The 20892-nt window shown below is 37.0% G+C and overlaps 3 protein-coding genes across 4 annotated transcripts in view; 1 reads left to right on the top strand and 2 right to left on the bottom strand.

The window, feature by feature from the left end:
• Positions 1-9407: 9407 nt before the first annotated feature.
• Positions 9408-20892, bottom strand: part of LOC114533936 (sodium/hydrogen exchanger 10-like) — a 31887-nt gene continuing 20402 nt past the window's right edge. Inside the window, exons 3-20 of one of the 2 annotated variants that reach the window (XM_028555569.1) lie at positions 16303-16411; positions 16015-16132; positions 15730-15895; positions 15526-15636; positions 15130-15400; positions 14849-14992; positions 14575-14734; positions 14194-14463; positions 13835-14076; positions 13670-13730; positions 13281-13535; positions 12949-13143; positions 12615-12816; positions 12357-12505; positions 11976-12203; positions 10418-10588; positions 9887-10331; positions 9408-9751 (exon numbers count right to left, since the gene is read on the bottom strand). In XM_028555569.1, the coding sequence (XP_028411370.1) occupies positions 9555-9751; positions 9887-10331; positions 10418-10588; positions 11976-12203; positions 12357-12505; positions 12615-12816; positions 12949-13143; positions 13281-13535; positions 13670-13730; positions 13835-14076; positions 14194-14463; positions 14575-14734; positions 14849-14992; positions 15130-15400; positions 15526-15636; positions 15730-15895; positions 16015-16132; positions 16303-16411 (3494 nt within the window). In that variant the 3' untranslated portion in view covers positions 9408-9554. Of the gene's footprint in view, positions 9752-9886; positions 10332-10417; positions 10589-11975; positions 12204-12356; positions 12506-12614; positions 12817-12948; positions 13144-13280; positions 13536-13669; positions 13731-13834; positions 14077-14193; positions 14464-14574; positions 14735-14848; positions 14993-15129; positions 15401-15525; positions 15637-15729; positions 15896-16014; positions 16133-16302; positions 16412-20892 lie in introns of those variants that run through there. The other variant, XM_028555571.1, reaches the window with a different exon arrangement.
• Positions 17046-17824, top strand: LOC114533939 (glutaredoxin-like protein C5orf63 homolog). The gene is made up of 3 exons (XM_028555574.1): positions 17046-17213; positions 17420-17476; positions 17563-17824. Exons 1-3 carry the CDS (start codon positions 17064-17066, stop codon positions 17719-17721), a joined length of 366 nt encoding a protein of 121 aa, XP_028411375.1. The 5' UTR covers positions 17046-17063; the 3' UTR covers positions 17722-17824.
• Positions 17834-20300, bottom strand: LOC114533938. Its single transcript, XM_028555573.1, has 3 exons — positions 19899-20300; positions 18973-19689; positions 17834-18898 (listed from the first exon to the last, which is right to left on the bottom strand). Exons 1-3 carry the CDS (start codon positions 20155-20157, stop codon positions 17910-17912), a joined length of 1965 nt encoding a protein of 654 aa, XP_028411374.1. The 5' UTR covers positions 20158-20300; the 3' UTR covers positions 17834-17909.

The raw sequence follows: 20892 nt of genomic DNA, 5'->3' as shown, positions 1-20892 counted from the left end.
ACTTTAATCTATTACCAGGGTCCTGAATCAAACAAGTCAGTCTCCCCCCGCTGAGGACATAAGGAAATATAATGTATATCGGTTTTTTAATTTTAATAGGGTAATTGAAAACCAACTTGGCATGGGTCTAGTTAGTGGTTACCACAAGATTCCAAATTTATCTCAACAGGAACAGTTGTTCATTTGCTTTGTCCAAACGTCTATAGCCATAAACAGGAGTATTAAAAACCATTCTGTTCTCAACTAAGAAATATATAAGAGCGACAATAATATTGAACAGCACATGAGCCATCAATGATTGATTTACCTGTAATCTTCTTTTGTTAGATTTGAAAAAATTAGTGTAATAGAAAGTGGGAAACGAAGTTTTATATAATTGTCTAGACTTAGGCTTAAACGATTTCTAAATTGTTCGTCATTAATATCTCCGTCTAAGCGTAAGGTCGTGTGAAATAGCTCGGGAGGTGTGCACGACTTGCATGAAGTATATTCATAGTCGTACGGACATAATTTTTACCGATCCTGTTTTATACAGGAAATTATTGCGCTAAAGGCTGTCGTAAGCTAAAACGTAATATCTTAATCGTTTCATGTTATAAAGACGCGATATAATTCCCTTCTCTCGACTCTCCTATCGCAAAAGTCTGAGTTCTGAGTGTAAGTGTGGCGTAAGTTGTGTCAGAGTTTCAACAAAAGGACAGCACTCGGAGATACGCCGAGACGTTACTTTGACGCTCGTTCAGCGAATTACGTTAAGCCACGTGAATGCATTGAAAAGCATTCTGCTTTGGCAAGTTATACTAATTGATAAATTGGCAATTCATGTTAATTAGGTTTTTTGGGCATTATTAAAAACCAACGGTAGATAAAATTTTTGAAAGTAAAGAAAACTATATGAAACTATCTCGTCGACAAAATCAATAGAAACTTTTTGCCGATGATCGAAGGTTCTTGATATAATGGATATTCACATCAGAATATTCGGCCATCTTAAACCAGTCAAATTATAAGAGTTTATAAGCGTTATTAAAAACAAATATTTTCTTTAGCGTTGCACTTTTCAATGTCGACGTCTCATTTCCATATCGCAGCTAATGAAAAGCACATAAATGTCGTTGTGATAAAGCGTTATATTTGAGCGTTGGATATTACCGACGTGTAAAAATGATAAGCATTGTGGAAATTAGTGGGCTTCTGAATTATATGCGCGTCAGGTTAATGCGATATTTGTAATTTCCTTTTTGCATTGGCTTACTATTATGCACGATTCCTACAGTAAATAATACACTCCTGGCTTCAATTGCACCTGCTTAAAGTGCGCTGATGTATATATAAAGACAGCTTCATTGACAGAGTGATATTAGATGAAGCAAGTCGTTGCTTTTCATTGAAACGCATAAAAGTCAGACTAGGCAAAGAACGGTGCGCGCCACAGCAGAAGAACTAGAAAGCGCGAGTGTACAATTTAACAGTAAGTAAAAAATAAAAGAATACTAATTTATATAAGATAAAAAAGGATTTTCATGCTCTAAAGATACAACTATATATAGACGATTCGAACATACTTTTTGTGCAGGATTTTCGCTTGTGCCGGAAGAGAGATCTCTCGTTATACATTGGTATTAAAACTTACATTGTTTTCATATATATAGAGTAACGAACCGAACATTGCTTACGAACCGAGCATCTTAAAACTGATTGTATGGATCTTGTTTCTCCGTCCTCGCGACATTCAATTCAATTATTTTTTGCTCAATTATTAACAGCCAGTTTGAATGAATGTATTCACTTAATCATGCCATAGCATGCATTATGTTTTATAAATATAAAAGATAAATCTGTATGCCTGGATAAGACAATCACCGATCCATTTACATCAGAGAAAAATGAAGAAACTATGACCTGTATCCTTGTACATGAATGATAAATGATTTGATCCTCGGATATTTTTACAATAGATATGACTTTTATACGTAGGACGAGAATTTCCGCCTCGTTCTGTGAAGTAATTTTAGTAACGGTGGTCATGATATATCATTATCGATTTTTCTATTAAATTTTTGCGCTTTGCATAATAGCGGCAGACGTCGAGTTGAAAGCGTAGGCAGAACAATACAAAAGATATGCTTTCAATTTTGGCAGCTGTTTTGAAATACAGCTTTAGTTGGCTGTAATTGATTAGATATCGTATGATATTGCACTTGAAACTTGCACCCACATTATTTCACACATTATTTCACACATGCAATTCTTATAAGGAAAGTATATTTGAGAAATGAGCGAGTGCACGATACTGCATTAATCTCGTTCCATCTCAACATTCCCTATATACTGATCCCATAAACTGTGTATACGTATACCTCTCGCAACGGCATGCACTGCATGTATTTATTTAATATCCTTTCATAATCTTAACATGCAACGGAACTAGAGCTTTCATAGGCTTATCACGAGTCTCATTTTACCTTCTTACCCATTGTGACATAAATTGAATATTCCTATACATAGAAAACCTAGAGCGCAAAGCACAGGAATTAACCAAATTAAGTCTTGTTTATCGATTCATAGAAAGTCTACCACCCGGTAGACATCAATCCATTTGTATTTTATCCGAAATGCATCTAATTTCTCGAGCCATATTTGACTTTAGCGCGAACAGTTTTGATGATATGAGATATAGAACATTAGAAAAACGAAATGATTTAGTCTATGATACAATTAATTACAGTCGAATTATGTCGCAAAACTATGCAATTGATGCGAAACAGCGATGCTAAAAAGTGAATTCAAATTTTTTGTCATTGTCTCTTTCATATTGTTTTTCTGTGTCGGTTATGTTTCATAAAGGTAGAAATGGACAGGTGAATCAGTGAATAGTGCGGTTATATGCATTAACTAATGATGAGTCAGATCTCCTACAAACTGAAAACAAATCTGTTGTAGCTACTGCCAGCTATATTTTTAGACCTTTTTTTATCAACTTAATTCGTATTCGTCATATTGAAGGGAAATGTCAATTGGTTCATCACTGAGATCGTCAAAATCCTGACATCAGAGAGATTTGTGTATTTCCCCGAGGTATTTTTTTGTTTTCAAGCAATTTAGTTTAACCGTAGAGGTGGAATTTTACGGTGTTTGCATATATCTTCTCACATGCATGCACAGACGAACGAGACGTCTGTATGTGACGCCCACACGAACTAAGCAACCACCCAGATGTAACCATCTATCATATCAGTCACAGCACCTACAGTGCAACATTGACCTTCAGACGATAGGAAAATCTAGAAGCCTGTCTTTTAACGACTTACATATAAGACATCTCTTCCCAGGACATTCCATTGTTCTTTTTCTCTCAGGGAGACCAACAGACTCAACCAAATTAAACCGCATGCACGCTTTGAAAATGTTCTCTTTTCCTTTATGCAACAGAAATGAGATATGATTGACAATGTAATAGCTTTATGACCAATTATTTCAGTTCCAAATGAAGAAAATGTAAGAAATTTCTTGCTTATCAGGCCAGCATTTTTTGTTCTGGAATAACAAACATTCCAAATTGACTTTTTAAAAAAATATTCAAGTTGACAAAATCGCAAGTTATGATGCAATTTCATGTTGATCGTGAGGCGCTAGGGGGCTGAACGATTATTTACGCATTCCGCAATTGATCTGGAAGTTGTGCACAAACAGGGCACATGCAGCTAGGGTTGCTTCAGTGTCGAAATTAAAAGTTCTTATCAGAATAAATCTGCCGTTGGAAAGCTGCATGGTGCACTCGCGAACCTTATCTATAAAATGTTGGAAGAAAAGAGGTCGCAATTGCTGAAATTCTTAGGCAAAGAGTTTGCTTCGTTGTAAAAGCAAAGCACGATTGAAGTTAGATTAAACGACGCAATAAGGTCTTGCGTATATTGGAGATGATCAGTAAGAGAAGCAACGATGAAAACTAGGAACACTTTAGAAAACTTTTTAACATCAAAATTTTCATTTTCTCAACAATAACAGGCGAATATTTTATCTTTAAACGGCAATGTCTCTGCCTTGCAGCAACCTATGGCCAAAAGTTTAATCTATATACTCATGAAAAGGTGGATATATAGACTGCATGCATGCCTGTACTGTAGGAGGATTGCACAACTTGTCTCGACTGATGCACTACTTAAGCAAGATATCTTTCATTGCGTATTAAAAACCTTGAAGATATATAAGCTATGTAATGAATGCGTTTTATACTGTACAGTATAGCATGCACGTTTTATTGTGAACCGGTGACCCAGCTGCATTAGTTGGAGAAAAACAAACATCGTTTGTTAATTATTGAGACGACTAAGTCAGATAAAGTAAGTTGTGTTTAATTACTTCATATAGAGGGATATAATGTATGATTCCCTTGTTAATCGAATATATATTTGTAATATGTGTTTAGCCACTATACAAATACTATATACAAGTACTTGTCTACATCTTGTTATATTAAAAACGTTAGATTCATTCAAAAATCAATGAAATTTATCTTTTAAACATGATAAGTAACAGAAAATTACGTCCATATGTAGTTTAGCGCATCAACACAAACAAAAATATTGATATCTTTCAGTTATTTAAGATAAATAGGTCGTTGGTCTTAAAACGATTATCGACCACCAATGTTGAATTTATTGTGAAGAACTACAATACGAATAAGGCAATATGAAGTTCAGGATTAATGTGTGTGCGGAGAGATTTATAATATCTGGAAAGATTGAAGAAGAAAGGACATCTTTTAAAGAGGATGCTCCTAAACTAAGCGACAAAATTGACACACCCTCTACCAGAGGAGGTCGACAGAAAGATAAAAACTGAATTACCCCTTGCAACAAACGTTTGGTTGCCAGGATTTGTTGATCGTTCTTCATCGAAAGCTCAATGGAGCATCTCAATCATGACCCTCCGTGAATGTTGAACCGCCTGTTTCCCATTCTGCAATCAATACCTGTCGAAAACATCACAGTGACTGATGCAATAAATCATATTTTAACGGTCTCGAGAAAAGCACTCATTATTCATTATAAACAACAAATATTTTCCCATCTGCAACAAACAATTTGGAAAAAAAAATTCAAAGGATGTAAGTTTTTTTTACAGTCTCTATTGATCACGCCGTGTAAATTTTTGAAGTATATTTGAATATCTTCTAGAACGTGAAATAAACATAATTTAGGCGTGGTGTTTGCAAATCATAATGGTTAAGAAAGATTAGAGAAAATGGCTCCTAAATTGAAGTAGAAATATTTAATTAAAATTTAAGTTGATGGATTATTGTGACATGCGTGTAAGAGACGTTGCTTGTTCATATGTATGACGGTAGTGATAAATTTAACAATCGACAGCCGTTGCGCGTGGACACTGAAAAATATGCAAATTATGCGCAAAAGGTCGAGACCACGTGATCTAAAGACATAAAACAGTTGTAAAGAAGGAGCATTTAGCTTAAATATTGACCAGAAAAGGCGATTTATAAATGATTGATGGTCGTTAAGTACCTAGATAATGCGGTTTAGTGTTTCTCTGTACTCCTGATTATATCACAAAAACAAATCACAAGATTTCCGACATGATATTGATGTGGTAGTTTATAGACCATATTTATAATTCCTCTGTTCCTGACCGAGCACGTGGCTGCCCACTTGCGTCTATTTAACGCACAGCAAGACCTGATCAGTCTCAGATTATTCACAACGTGTTAACAAGAACTCTTCAGACGCATCTTTCAATAAAGGAGACGCATCTTTCAATAAAGTAGACGCATCTTTCAATAAGGAATCAACGTTAATTGTAAGTGTATATTACAGTATTCCTAAGTGTGTTTCCTTCATGAAATGTTAGAAGGTGTTCATTAACATAGCAGGAGAGTAATTAGAGAATATTTTATACCATTTTCGTCCTAAATGGGACAGTAAACGCACCTTGGTGCCTCGGACAGAAGAAAGTCAGGAATATAAAGCTAGCTAGCCATACCAGATTGTTGCCCGGCGTTCTTCACTTACTAAAATTCAAGTTGTGAAAATTGTTAATTTTTTTAATACGTTTTGATACAATATTAAAAATCCAGTTAAACGCGATGAGCTTATTGGATATAACCCATTTAACTATATCACATGGAGGAATATTGCTATGCAGTAGCTATGTAGTAAAAAAATTAAAGGAACATTCGAGAAGTTTTTGAATATCGGCCCACATCCGAAGTTGTGGAATTAGTACACGGGAAAATCCAGACAGTGCGTCATACGGTATTGAGAAAAGTTTCCATGCTACATCATGAACAGCAGATTTAGTCATTTAGCTTTGCGTGTGGTAGTAGCCATACTGAAATGCTGCAATAAAACTAAGTAGATAAACTCCTATCAAAGTAATACTTGTGTTAAGCTTCTTTTTTAAACACTTGCAACTGTTGTAGTGGATGATTTTGACCAATCAGAATGAAGCTTTTTAAACACTTTTCCACTTGGGAAAAAATGAAAAGAGAGTCTTTGTTGGTCAAGGCTGATAAAGAAAGGCTTTGCACTGACCAAGATACTGTTTAGCCATAATTTTTAGGTGGTTTATTGACGTAAAAAAATCAAATTTAAACTTTATGAATTAATATATAATGTTATATAAATTACTTTGCTTCAACAATGACACATCCTACGCAGGAAATTTACATCTAGCCGATCTGCCCTCAAAGACGTTTTCACTGATTTTTGCGGTTGAATCCAATAACACTCTAAACAGAGCAAATCCCAAACGCAAGTTTTAATACGATTTAGTTTGCAAACGTAATAACTTGTGGTTTGTACAACAAATATTTCGGAGATACGTTTCAAAGCATGTCAAAATGATTCAAGAATTTTTTTGTGAGTTTTTAAGCTGAGGTTTTTCAATAGTAGTTAAAGAAAGTAATGGCTGGAAAGATGGAATATTTTCAAATATTTTTATTGCTTCAAAGTAATGATATAAGCTTATGTTTCAAGTTGACCGCGCTAACAGTAGGGTTGCTAGGTAAACTGACCGTTTATTGGTCGGCTATGTTATTCAATTAGTACCCTGAGTTGTGAAACGTTCCTTAATTTGATGAAAAGACTGTATGTAAAATAAACAACGTAATGAAGGTCTGAGTAAGATATCTCAAAATTTTCTTCTGTTTTCAGAATGTAGAGTTTTAAACTGATAATAGGTCTGTTCGGTTTGTTTTATAGAAAGATTTACAAGGCAAGCGAAGGACGTATCTCGATTCGTTAAGTGAAAAGAAGAAAAATCTCCTATGGCTAAACTTCTCCTCATATTAACAATGATATTGGCGTGTGTTGTGTTGTGTTTCAACACTGCTGAGAGTTTCGCGCCATTCCCAGGTGGATGTGGGGGATGGGGGTGTCGATCCGTGAAGAGAACGCACAGACACAGTATTGTTGGTTCTCACAGCATCTGTGGCAGTAATACACAATGTCTGAGGACGATGAAAAAACTCATCACATCAACAAAATTCCGACAATTAAAGAAGTTTGCCAGGAAAAGAAAAGTTATCCGTGGTCGAAGATTGTAAACACGTTCCTATCGTTTCTATTTGAACTAACGATGAACGACAAATTACCTAACGGCGAAAAACCCAAATAACATTCCCACAAACAATCTGAACTATAATTACAAACTTGCAACACACATTTCTTTGAGAATGAATCCTTTGCAACCGTATTTGAGTGGAAAGAAACTGTAAGAAAAAACTAAACTCGACACGAGGAAGACTTCGGAAGTATCAAATCATGACGGAAGAACTGTTGAAAACAATTCACGATGATTGATGACATTTTAAAACTAACCAAAGGGAGAAATATCACAAAAGCATTACAAATGGAAAAGAAGATTGGAAACGAGTAGTATCGAGACAAATCTTCGAAGGAGACTCGGAGAATCTTCGGGAGAGAGAGAAAAAAGTTTTTCTTTAACGCGATCGAGAAATGCCAAGTGAATGAACAATGTAGAAAAACAGTATACTCCGAACGATATACGATGATAATTACAATGTTTTATCCTGTCTACAGCTCGTTAAATTTTCTATTGTGCGGCGTGCATCTGAGGTGAAAGTCTTAGAGATTTAAAAGCATATCGATTTTACAGATGCTTTCCTGAATGCCATATGTTTACGCCACGGTTTTGAAAGCAAGAAATGCGAACAATGTGCATGATGACCACGAACTATATTACTGAAGGTTCTTGTTAGCGAGAATTGTCGTTTTCAAGAGCATTGTAGTTGACGGACGCGAAATGATCCTTATGGTATAATAACATTTTGACGTATATTTATAAATAATAACTTGCACTTGACCTACACATATAAAGTAGGGACCACCATGCAACTGAATGTTAATAGAGTGTGTATATTCTATGATATATATTTAAAAGATTTTTCATGTACGCATTCGCTGGACAATTAAATCACAAATTCCTCGAACTTTTCTTCCGTATTTCTCAGTATATTTTCAAGCCATCTGCTAACGTTTAATTAGGTCTTAAAAGGTTGGACACTTATCAAAATATGTTTGATCGAAGTGCATATTGGTAAAAATGACATTGCTGAGATCTTTTGAATACTCTACACTTAAAAGTGCAATAAAATTCTAGATCTCAGTTGATCTCAGTCAAGATGAATATGACCCCACTATGATCTAAGCAGCCTTACTGATCTCTTCAAGAGAATTGATTAGAACACGCACGTCAGTTTACTGCTTCAGTCAAATTATTTAGCGAAATGATTTGATATTGGGATCTTTCTTGTTGTACAGCACGTTTTCCGATGTTTAAATCAGTTGTGGAGTGAAATAGATAAATTAATAAAGTCAACTGTTCAGGTTTGTCGGCGACAGAGACAACACATCTCAATGTATGAAACAGAAACATACGTATGACGTCATTGCTTCGAACCGTTGTTTTTTTAGCAGTACTTTCTCACATCAAGACTGGTCTGAAATGGTGTTGTTATATATATATATACATGTTACTATATAGCTATATTATCCGGAAAACACTTACCGTTGCTTCCAGCAACATGGAGCACTTATCTTCGTTATCAAAGTTGTTGCCCTGCGGTAATTTTACTGAAAAGGTTCGCTCTTCCTTAAAAGTTTTCTCGGCCAGAAATAGACTTTCCATTTAGCAGATTTTATCAAAACCTTCGGATAAACATTCTGGAGTTACCGAAAACGAGATACTACCGTGACTATATTCGTCGGTGACTATTTTCGTCGGTGACTATGTTTGGCTTTTGACTGAAGTACAAAATCATATTTTTGTAAAATTCAAGAGTTGGTTTCAGGAAAGGTTGTAAAACATCGAAGGTAATCAATACCTGCTATGAAACGTGCTTGAACAACAATTTTATTACTCGTGAAGCAAATGTCATTTGAAATGTCACGAAGTGTGTACAAAAACACTTAAAAAAATACCAAATATTTCCTGACATAATATATATGCATATAGTAACAGTATGAAATTACTGATGAAATAATCCAGAAGTGAGGAGCGCCATACACAAACCTTTACTTCTCATACACGTCTGTGAGTTCTGAAGAATCATTTTCTGGTGCCATGGAAACAGATAAAGGCATTCCTTTGTACCGGTTGGGAAGGGGTTCCAAGGGACGGCTGACAGGTGGAGGGGTACTCCCACGGAATTTCACTTCAGTTGCACTGACTGAACATTTCTCCACACTGTTTGTCGTCTTTTTTCCATTGTCTGAAATTAAAAAACTAATGAGGATTCTTTCCGACGATGTGCTGGTGAAAAGTCTTTAAAAAATACAATAAAAAATACACGTCGTTTTTCAACGAATGATTCTCCAACTCAGAGGCTGAAAGAACAGCTACTTACCAGCAAAATCCTCCTCGATAATATTTTGTAGTCGAGTAGTCGCTGGGTTTGATTCTGAGTCATGCCCCTGAATTTCCAAGATCCTTGGCGGAGTGCCGTCGGTCTGGTGAACTAGTAATCTCTCATCACCATTGGGAAGGATGCAAGGGCCTTCATATGTTTCCCTATTCGAAATACACGTGACTTTTCCATGAATAAGAACCAGCTCCACAGTATCAGGGGATGGTATAAATGTTCTCTGACTCTGACCAACACAGGGTAGAGAGACCATAGTTGATTTTTCACAGAACAATCTGATCTTTTCCTTGTTCCATTCGTTGTACGTTGGATGGGCCATAAGCAGGGGAACTGCGATACGAATGCTACAAACGCGCCAAATGCTCTCAGTTAGCGCTGGGTACAGCTGGAGCGCTTTCTGCATCTTTTCAAGAGTAAGCAAATACACCTAAAATTCAAGTATGACATTAATACATGCTTGTGCATGGCTCTATCATGAATCAGAAAAAAACATACTAAACTACATTTAGTCACCTGAACAGTAGTCTCGCAAATAACAGAGGCATTCCTAGCAGACTCTGTCAATAAACCCATTTCTCCAACAATATTTCCAGCGCAGAGGTAGTCTGTCTGCACGTTCATCTCTCCTAAAGACATTCTAGTATCGTCGGCGGCATCCTTATGCGGGACTGAAACACCGATCATCTAAAAATGTTCGAACAGGAACGTGACTAAACAAATCAATTTCGAATGTCGTTTTACAGCCGATACAGATAACGAAGCCCTAGAAAATATACAGCCATGATAGCTGATAATTGTATCAAGCCCGTTTAGCTTAAACGGTGGTTAAGTTCAAAATAGAAAGCAAGTCTATCGTTTTATTCAAGAAGCAAACTAAATGTTTTTAACCTTAATACGAAGATACTGTTTACAACTGCATGTTCAGTGCATAATATTCAAGTTGACTCATTCAAGAGAGATGTAAGAGTGCATGTTATTTAATTTTGACTTATCCACCGTTTAAGATAAACGGGCTTGATACAAACCGCCCTGGTCTATAGTGCATGTGATATTATAAAATATGATTGTGTTGTGGGCTAAAGTGACGAAAGAGGTTCCTTGCAATCGTTAGGTCGTATTCGACAAAGATTTTGACCAACACGAAGATCATAGATCACGTATTTATTATAAAAGTCCTTTTTGCTCGTGGCTTGAAGCCTTGAATGTGTGCATTTTCAGAAATATGCGATCCAAAACATGAATACGAATGCCCAGAAACAACATTGAACATATCATTGTATCTTCAAGGTTGGGTCAACCGGCACTCTTCCCTGAAAACCGTTGTTATAAAACTTTTACGACCATTAACAAGCTCTTGAGTTTTGCATGTATCTTAAGAGGTTCAAAAAGGGGTTTCCTGCGATGCTAGTTTGAATCTTTAACTACTTGACTTACAAGTGATTGTCTCCTTAGAGGAATACAAGTTTTGTTATTGCATTTAATACATGCACGGAGGTTTTGAGGAGGGTAATTGGTAATTGGCACCACTTGACTCTCAAGAGGTCGTTCTGTATCGCAGTTCTTCAAGTAGGCACAAACCAGACTATATATGTACATGTATGTGAAAATGCTGCCTGCAGATTTTCAAGTATTCACAATCGGACAAGAGCCACTTCAAAATGTCCAGATTCAGTGATTATTCTAGTGTTCTCTACATCTATGACCGTGGCAACGTTATATAAATAAATAACTTGTGCTTTTATATCTAAACAATGCAAAATGGACCTGATTTATCGTATATCGAATTCGGTTTTAACCGAAGTTGCTATAGTTGTTCGTGACTCTTAAGATGCTATCACACGTTCGGCTGATAAGACTAGTTGTGTTTTCAAAATGCACATATACGGTACCATAATAAAAGGGGTTACACAAGAAATATAAAAAGATCGGATCAGCAAAGATTTCGTTATCCGGACTACGTAGGATGACTCCAAATTTAGCATTTGAACAGTCGTGAATGTTATTCCGAAAATGAATACGAGAATTGCGTCAATTCCGGAGTTATTTAGATGGAGTAACGAGATATACACACCTTTACCAGACCAGATATAATAAGGTACATTCCATCGGTTTTGTCGCCTTGACGTACAATAGTTTCGCCGCTGTCAAACACCTTTTCCTCTGCAATATTCGTGATACAGTCAATGACGTCTTCGCCCATTCCTTCCAACCAGACTGTGCTTCGCAACAGCACCTCAGGCGAAGGAGGAGGAATATAAGATGGCGCACTAAGCTGTCGTTTCATTTTCACCTCCACAAGCTAAAATAACAATATAACATTTCTTAAATACACTAAAAATGAAATGGATGCAATCTTATGTCAACTTTTAACTACAACTTAGCTATATCTAGTGACCACTGATATAAATGAGACTTAGGGAGGGAGGGGACGTTAGGTGATTTGTCGACCAACCTTCTCTAATTTCTTAGCCTCAGTCTCATCCAGTAGACCCCCTCCACGAAGATTATGAACGGTTTCCATGGCTGTGTTTAACACGGAACGAATTGACTGACGAGTCTTCACTGAGATTGCAATACCGGGATATTCTCTTTGCAGAAGACCTTAGGACAAAAAATATTCCATAAGTAATTACATAAATGGTATTGATTTCTATATAGGCTACCCTATAGTTTATGTCTTAACTGCCTAACATTTTTCAAGCGAGCTTACCCAGGCTTTTGACGACGTCAAGCCGACTCTTCTCCGATCTTGCTTTCAAGTCACGTGCAACTCTTTTATCAGCGACCATTTGATGGATATTCTTTGACACTTCTTCTTCTCCAACGATAAATCCTTTGCCAACGTCGTAACCAAAACTTAACTGCCGATGGATGATGTCGTTTATCATGCTGATAATCTTCGGCATCATGGTCTAGCATGAAAAAAGGTGTTAAATTTCCACCCAGGATCACACAATAATCGCATTACATTTATCCCAATCGGCCGGGACGTATCCCGGCAGGCTATCCGAAGTAACAATACTTTAAAAAACATATTTTCCAACCTTAAGTAACCTCAGCAGACGTCCCATTCTGAGGATTCTAAAGACTCTTGCGACTCTGAGAATTGCTGGTGAAAAGCTTCCCGTAGCGCCATTCGTAGCCATATCAATGACTATGTCAACGAGGGAGAATATGACAATAAGGAAATCCAATAAATTCCAATAATCAGTGAAGTAACGTCGACCAAAAGCCACACACTAACGCAAAAGAAACGATTAGTTTAGTTACTCGACAAAGGTATTAATCACATTGGTAATCTTCATTCTTCAATGATAAAATTGGGAGACAAAAATAAGGTTGTAGATACTGCGGAAAATTTGCAAGCAAGAACTACCTTGATAACCGCTTCAGAGACGTAGATAGTACAAAATATATAGTTGAGAACTCGCAAGACAATGTAATAAGACACGTCTTCATCAACACTCAGTTCCAACGCTATAGGAATCATGTTTATGATGATGAGAACATTGACGGTCGTATCGAACCAGAAGTTTGTAGCAATATAATATAGACGACGACGTATCGGAGAGTCCGGCGGTGGAATGTTTTCAGCTGGATCAATCTTCTTCAAGCTCTCAATTTTATCTTTCTGTAGAGAATAAAGAAGCAAATAGCTTGAATTTCACTCACAGTAGTATTGTAGCTGAGTTTAACAGTGAAACAAGAGTTTTCAAAAACAAGTTAAAATCATTAATGGCAAAAAGACTGATTAAACTGAATTACCATTTTTTGTAAGAAAGGCGGGACTTCCCAGTGAACGTTTAAGTCATTCAGTTCAATACATCTAAAAATCATAGAAACAAGTCGTAAGACTCATCAATCTTGATATTTGACGTGGTCAACATGGTGGCATTCCTCGCCCCAGGACAACACGTCAAAGAGTCTCACCTGTCTTGTGTATCCATAGCCGTGTCAGCGGTTGCCATGAGAGCTTGAACAGCGTCACGAGACAGCATGCCATGCTCAAATTGTTTCCAATAACTGACCTTCTGAGCTTTAATCATGCGCAGTCGTCCCTCCTCCGTCATTTCAGCAAACTCTTTGGGCGAGGGTTGATTTGGAACATTCGAAGAGCATGATGGGCATGTGCTGTGACGTATTACGACCAACTGTTGTTCGCCTTCAACGATCTATTTATAAGGAAATAAGAGAATCGCATTTGACTTGGAAGACCACAGAAGACCAAGTGCATGGATAAATGGCAAAAACAGTTGATGTTCCAACTGCTAGTTTTGAAACTATTTTACCTCGTGAACGTCTTCATCCGCTATATAAGGATTGTGTATTTGACAAACATTCTCAGCTAACGACCAGTGAGCATCAGCCAGGAAGCGATCAGTTCTGAGCATTTTGAAAGTTCTTGTGGTCGTGTCTTGCAAACGTTTAACGGCGTTCGCCATTGCTATCTTCTTAGAGTCGGATATCTCACTCATACCAAGGATCTCAAGTAGTCTCTTGATGGTCGTCGCGTTTAGGAATAGCGTGAAAATCACAATACCAGCGGTGTGAATCAGAACCTAGAACAGATTGAATCTTTCTTCTTTCCAATCCTTAACAACGCAGCACCCAAAGTCAAAGTGCATGAAATCCTGAGTAGGGCCAGGCCTGTTGTTGAAATTGTTACTCACCTTACTACCAACTGTGTTGTAATCCAGGGCGACTTGCAAGGCCAAAGCTAAGCCAACTGCACCGCGTAATCCTCCCCAACATAAAATAACAGCATTTTGCCAGGTCAATCCATACCCAATACGAGCTAAAACTGGTCCGGCCATCATCAAGACTGTTGCTCTAAAATGATAAAATGCATGCAAACGGATGCAATTAAGCTAGCCCTGTCTATATAATAATCAAAAAGGAGAAACGTTATAGTGTAAAAGGACTATTTAAGTACAATTAATGCACCTTATCACACAGATGCCAAGGTAATCAACGATGATAAGAAAGCCATCTCTCAGATCGATTTCACTCAAAGCTTTCTCAGTGATAACAACACCGACCATTATAAAAATCAAAGTGTTGGCTAGGTATGCCAGCATTTCCCAAAACCTAAAAAATAAAACAAAAAAGCACTTGAGATATCCTTTCAGTTAACTCAACATGAAAACAACACACTTGTACCTCGAGTTTTTCCTGCCAAATGGAGAAAATGAAGTAAAATTAAATAATTACAATTTACAACGTACTTGTGAAGGAAAACTTCCACTTCAGGGCTGATACTTGTTTTCTGGGAGTTGATTTCAATGCCCAGCATTACAACTGCCAGCACTCCAGATACACCAAGCACTTCTTCCCCGATGTAATACGTCAGGTATGTTGATGCAAGAGTTATTGTAATCTCAACCATGGCGTCATTAAATACACGTTGTAACCAAAACACAACAATCTTGCCAATGACAAGACCAAAAAAGAATCCGCCAAGAGCCACACGGGGAAAGTACAGACCAATCTCAGTCGCTAGAAGTAGAAAGAAGACGCACGTACTTCAATAATTATGGCTAGTTTCCATCCGTAGTTACTTCACTGATGCACAAAGCAACCTAGTCTTGTTTAGTTGTTTATGGTAGAAAATATAGGGTAACCTGTCATGGACGAGAAAGATAAGTTGTAGAATATCTTATAAAGCACAATTGCCATGCCATCATTTAATAAGGATTCTCCTTCAATGATCGTTGAAAGTTGCTTCGAAGCACCTGCAAAGAAAAAATAACATTGTAATAATAGTTCCCGCACAATGCTTTCCATTTTGGACCATGAAGGGTTTGAGATGAAAAACCAGAATTTACCAAGTTCGTTGAGTAATGCAACAACAGCGACAGGATCTGTAGCGCTGATGATCGATCCAAACATGAGAGCCACAAACCAACTCCAATCATATGTGAAAACAAGTTTTGCCATAACACCAGCAAGAGCTGAAGCTATAGCCATACAAACAACGGCAAGATACACAATCTATGAATAAATTGATAGACTTTTTGAATGTGGAACATTGTTTCCTTTCACTGCGACTAGAACATATCTTATAATATGAAAACCTACACTATGCAAACTTATTTAAAACGTAACTCTACCTGCCAAAACATCTTATAGAAGGTATGAACATCCATAGCGAAGGCTGATTCAAACAACAACACTGGAAGGAAAGTCGTGAGAATAAGATGTGGATTTTGACTCGCCATGGTCGTGTACCTACAGAAATAGCAAAAGGCAAATTTAGTTCATTAGACATCAGGCTTTCAGTTGAGGAAAGCAGATCAATCATTCACAGCCGGCTAGAACAGCTTTTTTTGCGGAAAGTATTTTAAAGAGTTTACAAATGGTGTATCGCGGATAATTGCAAACTAAATATATCTACTTACACTTGAACATCTTCAAAGCTCGCGGAAAAGATACCAAAGACCAAGCCAAGGAAAATTAGTACAACTGTGTACGGAATCGGCCATCCTTTCATAATCTGCCGACATAACGCTAAAAACGTAAAATGAACCTTTCATAAGTGTCGTTTCAAAAGAAGCTTTCATGAGTCAGCTTCGCTGCAATATGAATGTACCGTGTTAGAACACACGCAGGCATGAGACCTTGGAATAAATGGAAGATGAAAAGATGAGCATGAGTTGGTGAGAACAGCAAGAGGCTATCGTGATTTGTTTCCAGAAGTGAAGTATATACAGTGGTCGCACTATTTAAACTATTTCATCAGAAATATTGATTTATGAAAGTGAGATCTGCAGTGAACTGAGTGGCGTTCTTACCTCCAATGCAACACGCAGTGAAGATGAATAACACAGCGTACGGAGGAACGTGGTCTTCATGATTTTCATGAATATGCGTTGTATTATTGGCCATTTTGCCGCAACAGGTTTCTGCGCTTTTTGTAAAATCTTAACCTCACATATTCATTTACTTGCGCACACGTTTCTTCGACTTTGTAAAATGACCCAATTAATAATTAATGTTAATTAAATTCGGACACTAATTGGACGTTTATGATATCACGCAGTCGTACGCATGCGCTTAGGGTGATTCATCGGGCTTCACTTCATGAAAATTACACCAAGTAAGCCGGCAACTATAGACTTGCAGGCTCTTAATCATAATTAAATGGGACTTTCTATCAATCATGGCTCTACTTTCAAAGAATTTTATAATTAGATCGCTTCAGCCATTAATTAGAACGCTTGGTGACAGTAAGAGTGCTGGATTTCTAGTAATTAGAACGTTTGGTAACTGCAAGGAAGATGGATTACCAGTTCTAGAAATGTTTACAAAGGTACAGGCCTTAGCCATCTGCATCTGACCCCTGTATATGAACTGCCAGTCTGACCTCTATATATGAACTGAAGATACGTATGAAGCACTGGAACTTCATGTGGCTGATGATCTCACAACTGAGGACATATCTAGGTGCTGGGCTCTCATATATATATAACTGAACTTCCAACTAAATTATTTAACACATTTTCATTTACGTTTCAGGAAGATTGCTCTCTATGTGATGAAGCCATTGAAAAATTGGAACCCTTTAGGCATTTGGTAATTTTCAGGCATTTTATTTGCTAATATTTGATGTATATTTATTGTATGAATAATTAATACTCTTTAAAAACTGTTTGTTTTAGTTTGTATTGAAGAAGGTGGACATCACACTGGCTGAAAACAAAGCATGGTTTGATAGATACAAATATGACATTCCAGTGTTCCACCTGGAGGGAAAATACTTAATGAGACACAGGGTACACCAAGGATTACTTAGGAAAAAATTAAACAAGTTTACTTAAAAGCAATATTAAATGTTTTCAATTTTGTTTGTTGTATTTATCATTGACACAAAATGAAATAAGCACATCATAAGTGTCCACAGTTTCACTGTCAGAGTCTACAGTTATGTCTATCTTTCTACTTGAATTTGCAATAAAGCACTATTTGTTCTGTTTAAAAACTTCTGCATTTAACTATCTCCTCACTGTTACTTTTTGTTTTTTTCATAACACTTTGAACAAAATCCATTTTTATCGGAAGTGCCATAGAATGTACAGCCGTCAGCTCGACATTGCGTGGACATTTCTTTCAAAGTTGTCATCTCTTTTGTTGATGAACTGTCTGACGATTGGCCTGTAAAACTTGGAGAATAAAATACTTGATCATTACCGACTGCATCTGAATACGAGGGTGGATTGTATGGAGGAGGCTGATGATGTTCTTGATACTTTACAATTGAATGAATTGATTTCGTTTGAAGTTGAAAGCACTTTGTACAAAGATAATTATTTGCAACAGTGCCATATAAATCACATCCATCATTTGCACATTTCAAGCTTTCAGTCGGTTCTGGTTTGATTACTTTTGTTTCTTTATCAAAATCAAATCTCTGTTTGGCTTTTTCTAAATACCCTTTAATCACTTCTTTATAAAAACTTGGTTGGTTATCACAAGGCAGAACAGCAACTGGAATTTTATAGGTTTGGTTTAATTCAACTTGATCAGATTGTTCTTTTACATCTGCTTGATTCTTTCCTGTTTCACCATCAGCTTCACCAGATACTTCCTGACGCTGACCCCCATTGTCAGTAATATCAATTTCAGCAACATCAAGATACTTTTTAAGCAAAGACATTCGCTTATCTTCTGATAAAGTTTTTTCCTTTACAATGTCCTCACAATTTTCTTGATTCAACCAATCCCAATTTGTATCTGGGATTGCAGCAAATGGTAACGGTAAAGTTTTCAAATCTTTGTCAACAAGAGGAATTGCCGCAAATATTGTTTTGTTTGTAGGTGATGTAGGAATAGTTGTAAGCATACTTGATGGACTTAATGACTTGGCTGCTTCAAATAATGTGGATTTTGTCACTTTAATAAATGATGACATTGCTTGGATAATTGTTGAAGGTGTTGTTGTTGCAACATCTGAGGTTTTTGATGCTGAATGAGTTGTGGGACAATCAGGATCGGAACCTAAAGAAATACAGTATGGAAGAAATTTTGAAGGAGTTGTACATTTCTAAGTGGTTTAAAGTAGCGTTTTTTACCTGAAGAAGTCTCAGGTTTGTCATCATCAGAGGTGATCAAACTAGTGGCGTTATCTTCTGTAATCTGAGGCAACAGCTCAGTTGACACAACAGGTGAAAAGTGAGATGATGAATACGCAAGCACTAGAGGGATACGGCAACATTCTGCAGGTTCATACTCAACTGGAAGATAAACACCAGCGAATGGAATCGGTGACATAGCATTGCCATGAAAGTCATAAACCCAGTTATCAGAGACAACAATGACTGGTCGACGAAGAGCATGTGCTAGGGAACAAATATGGATTTCCTCCAGACTTTCATAAGACGGTTGCCAGCTGTTACCGATATTTTCTGTACTATCCTCCTTAGTCATACTTTCCTCATTCTCAATGGTATTTCCCTCAGGGACAGTAGATAGTTGTTGTGGTGATCTAGGTTTAACATCAGCCATATTAAGTACAGATTTCCACTCATTCTCCCACTCTTCTGCACTAAACACCAGTCCCTCTTGCAGGTTTTTCACCCATGTGTAGAAAAGCCAACGTCGCTTCAATGTCGTCTCCGCTAAGTTGGAAGATAGTGTATGGTAGACTGCCTGACGTAGGTTTAACAATCGATCGTGAATGCCCCAAATTCCAAGTGATGCAGCGTGTAGTAAACAGTTACCATCACCTAACGTCAGCAATGGATACAAACGTTGCAAGCTGGATCCCTTCACCCACCAATTAAGATGACCTGGAAAAGATATTTAAGTTAGTTGATTCAATTATCTAACCTTATGTTAAATCATGTAAGCATTTAAAAAAAGTGATCAAATTTTACATCAGAGTGTGCAATGTTCATGATCCTATGAATGACCACCAGTAAAACTGGGAACCTTTTATTTAGGGAGGTTTACTGCCGAAGGATTATTTGTTGTAGAACAGGTTAGAACAGAATCATACCTGACTCCTCAAGAGCTTTTAATGTAGAATTCTCAATCAAATCCTTCATTATAAAATCAACGAGCTCCTGATCGAATTGTGAAAAATCTGGTAAGGTGAAATTGAAGTGTGCAATCTCTCGAAAATTATAACCATAACTATTGTCCATTTCCTCGTCGTCTTTGCCTTTTGTCTTTATGTCTGTGTGAAGCTTTGAAACTAACTCTGGGTCAACCATTGAAAACCCACGAACAATTTTTCCGTGTTTTTGGCTAGCCATTTTGAGCACCTTCCAGATAAACTATTATTTCCAGCTTTAGCAAAACGCCTCACAATACTATTCGCTATCCATTAAAACAGAAAATATTTCAAAATATTTCATGAAAGAGTTCGTAACTTCGTAGCAGCAAATATTTGCTAAAATTATTTGCCAACTGAAATCATTCTGTGTTTCCACTTTGTTGCACCACAACACTGACAACAGGTGTAATATCAGGGTGTAATATACATAACATTACATACATATCAAATGCAGATCAATTGTATACATTTTATACAAAGTATGTACATACATATCAAATGTATATTTGTTCGGAATACATGTCAAGTATTTTCGGAACAAAAACGGTTGAAAATACCACATCTATTCTGGTATACTCGAACATACCGAGGTTAAATATACCATATATAACCAATTCTGCTATACTCGACCATACCAATGTTGAATATACCATATTCTGGCATACTCGACCATATCTAGGTTGAATATACCATATTCTGGCATACTCGACCATATCAAGGTTGAATATACCATATTCTGGTATACTCGACCATATCTAGGTTGAATATACCATATTCTGGTATACTCGACCATATCTAGGTTGAATATACCATATTCCGGTATACTCGACCTTACCAAGGGGCAAGGGTGACTGTTAGCTGAACTGTTGCCTCAAGTGTGCCTTGTCGTATTCTGCATTTTCCTTACACACGTACTACAGGGTGTCTCGATGTT

Source organism: Dendronephthya gigantea, unplaced genomic scaffold (genome assembly GCF_004324835.1).
Source record: "Dendronephthya gigantea isolate DGI-Jeju-01 unplaced genomic scaffold, DenGig_1.0 000095F, whole genome shotgun sequence".
Taxonomy (NCBI): domain Eukaryota; kingdom Metazoa; phylum Cnidaria; class Anthozoa; order Malacalcyonacea; family Nephtheidae; genus Dendronephthya; species Dendronephthya gigantea.
This window is presented reverse-complemented; position numbering and strand designations above follow the sequence as displayed.

What these genes read in the sequence shown, in the direction of transcription:
- LOC114533939 (XM_028555574.1), top strand. Translation starts at nt 17,064, where the DNA reads ATGGCTCTACTTTCAAAGAATTTTATAATTAGATCGCTTCAGCCATTA. An exon ending in TTCTAGAAATGTTTACAAAG is followed by an intron (nt 17,214 to 17,419) that starts GTACAGGCCTTA and finishes TTTACGTTTCAG; the next exon opens with GAAGATTGCTCTCTATGTGA. An exon ending in TGGAACCCTTTAGGCATTTG is followed by an intron (nt 17,477 to 17,562) that starts GTAATTTTCAGG and finishes TGTTTGTTTTAG; the next exon opens with TTTGTATTGAAGAAGGTGGA.
- LOC114533938 (XM_028555573.1), bottom strand. Translation starts at nt 20,157, where the DNA reads ATGGCTAGCCAAAAACACGGAAAAATTGTTCGTGGGTTTTCAATGGTT. An exon ending in AAAAGCTCTTGAGGAGTCAG is followed by an intron (nt 19,690 to 19,898) that starts GTATGATTCTGT and finishes TATCTTTTCCAG; the next exon opens with GTCATCTTAATTGGTGGGTG. An exon ending in CAAACCTGAGACTTCTTCAG is followed by an intron (nt 18,899 to 18,972) that starts GTAAAAAACGCT and finishes GTATTTCTTTAG; the next exon opens with GTTCCGATCCTGATTGTCCC.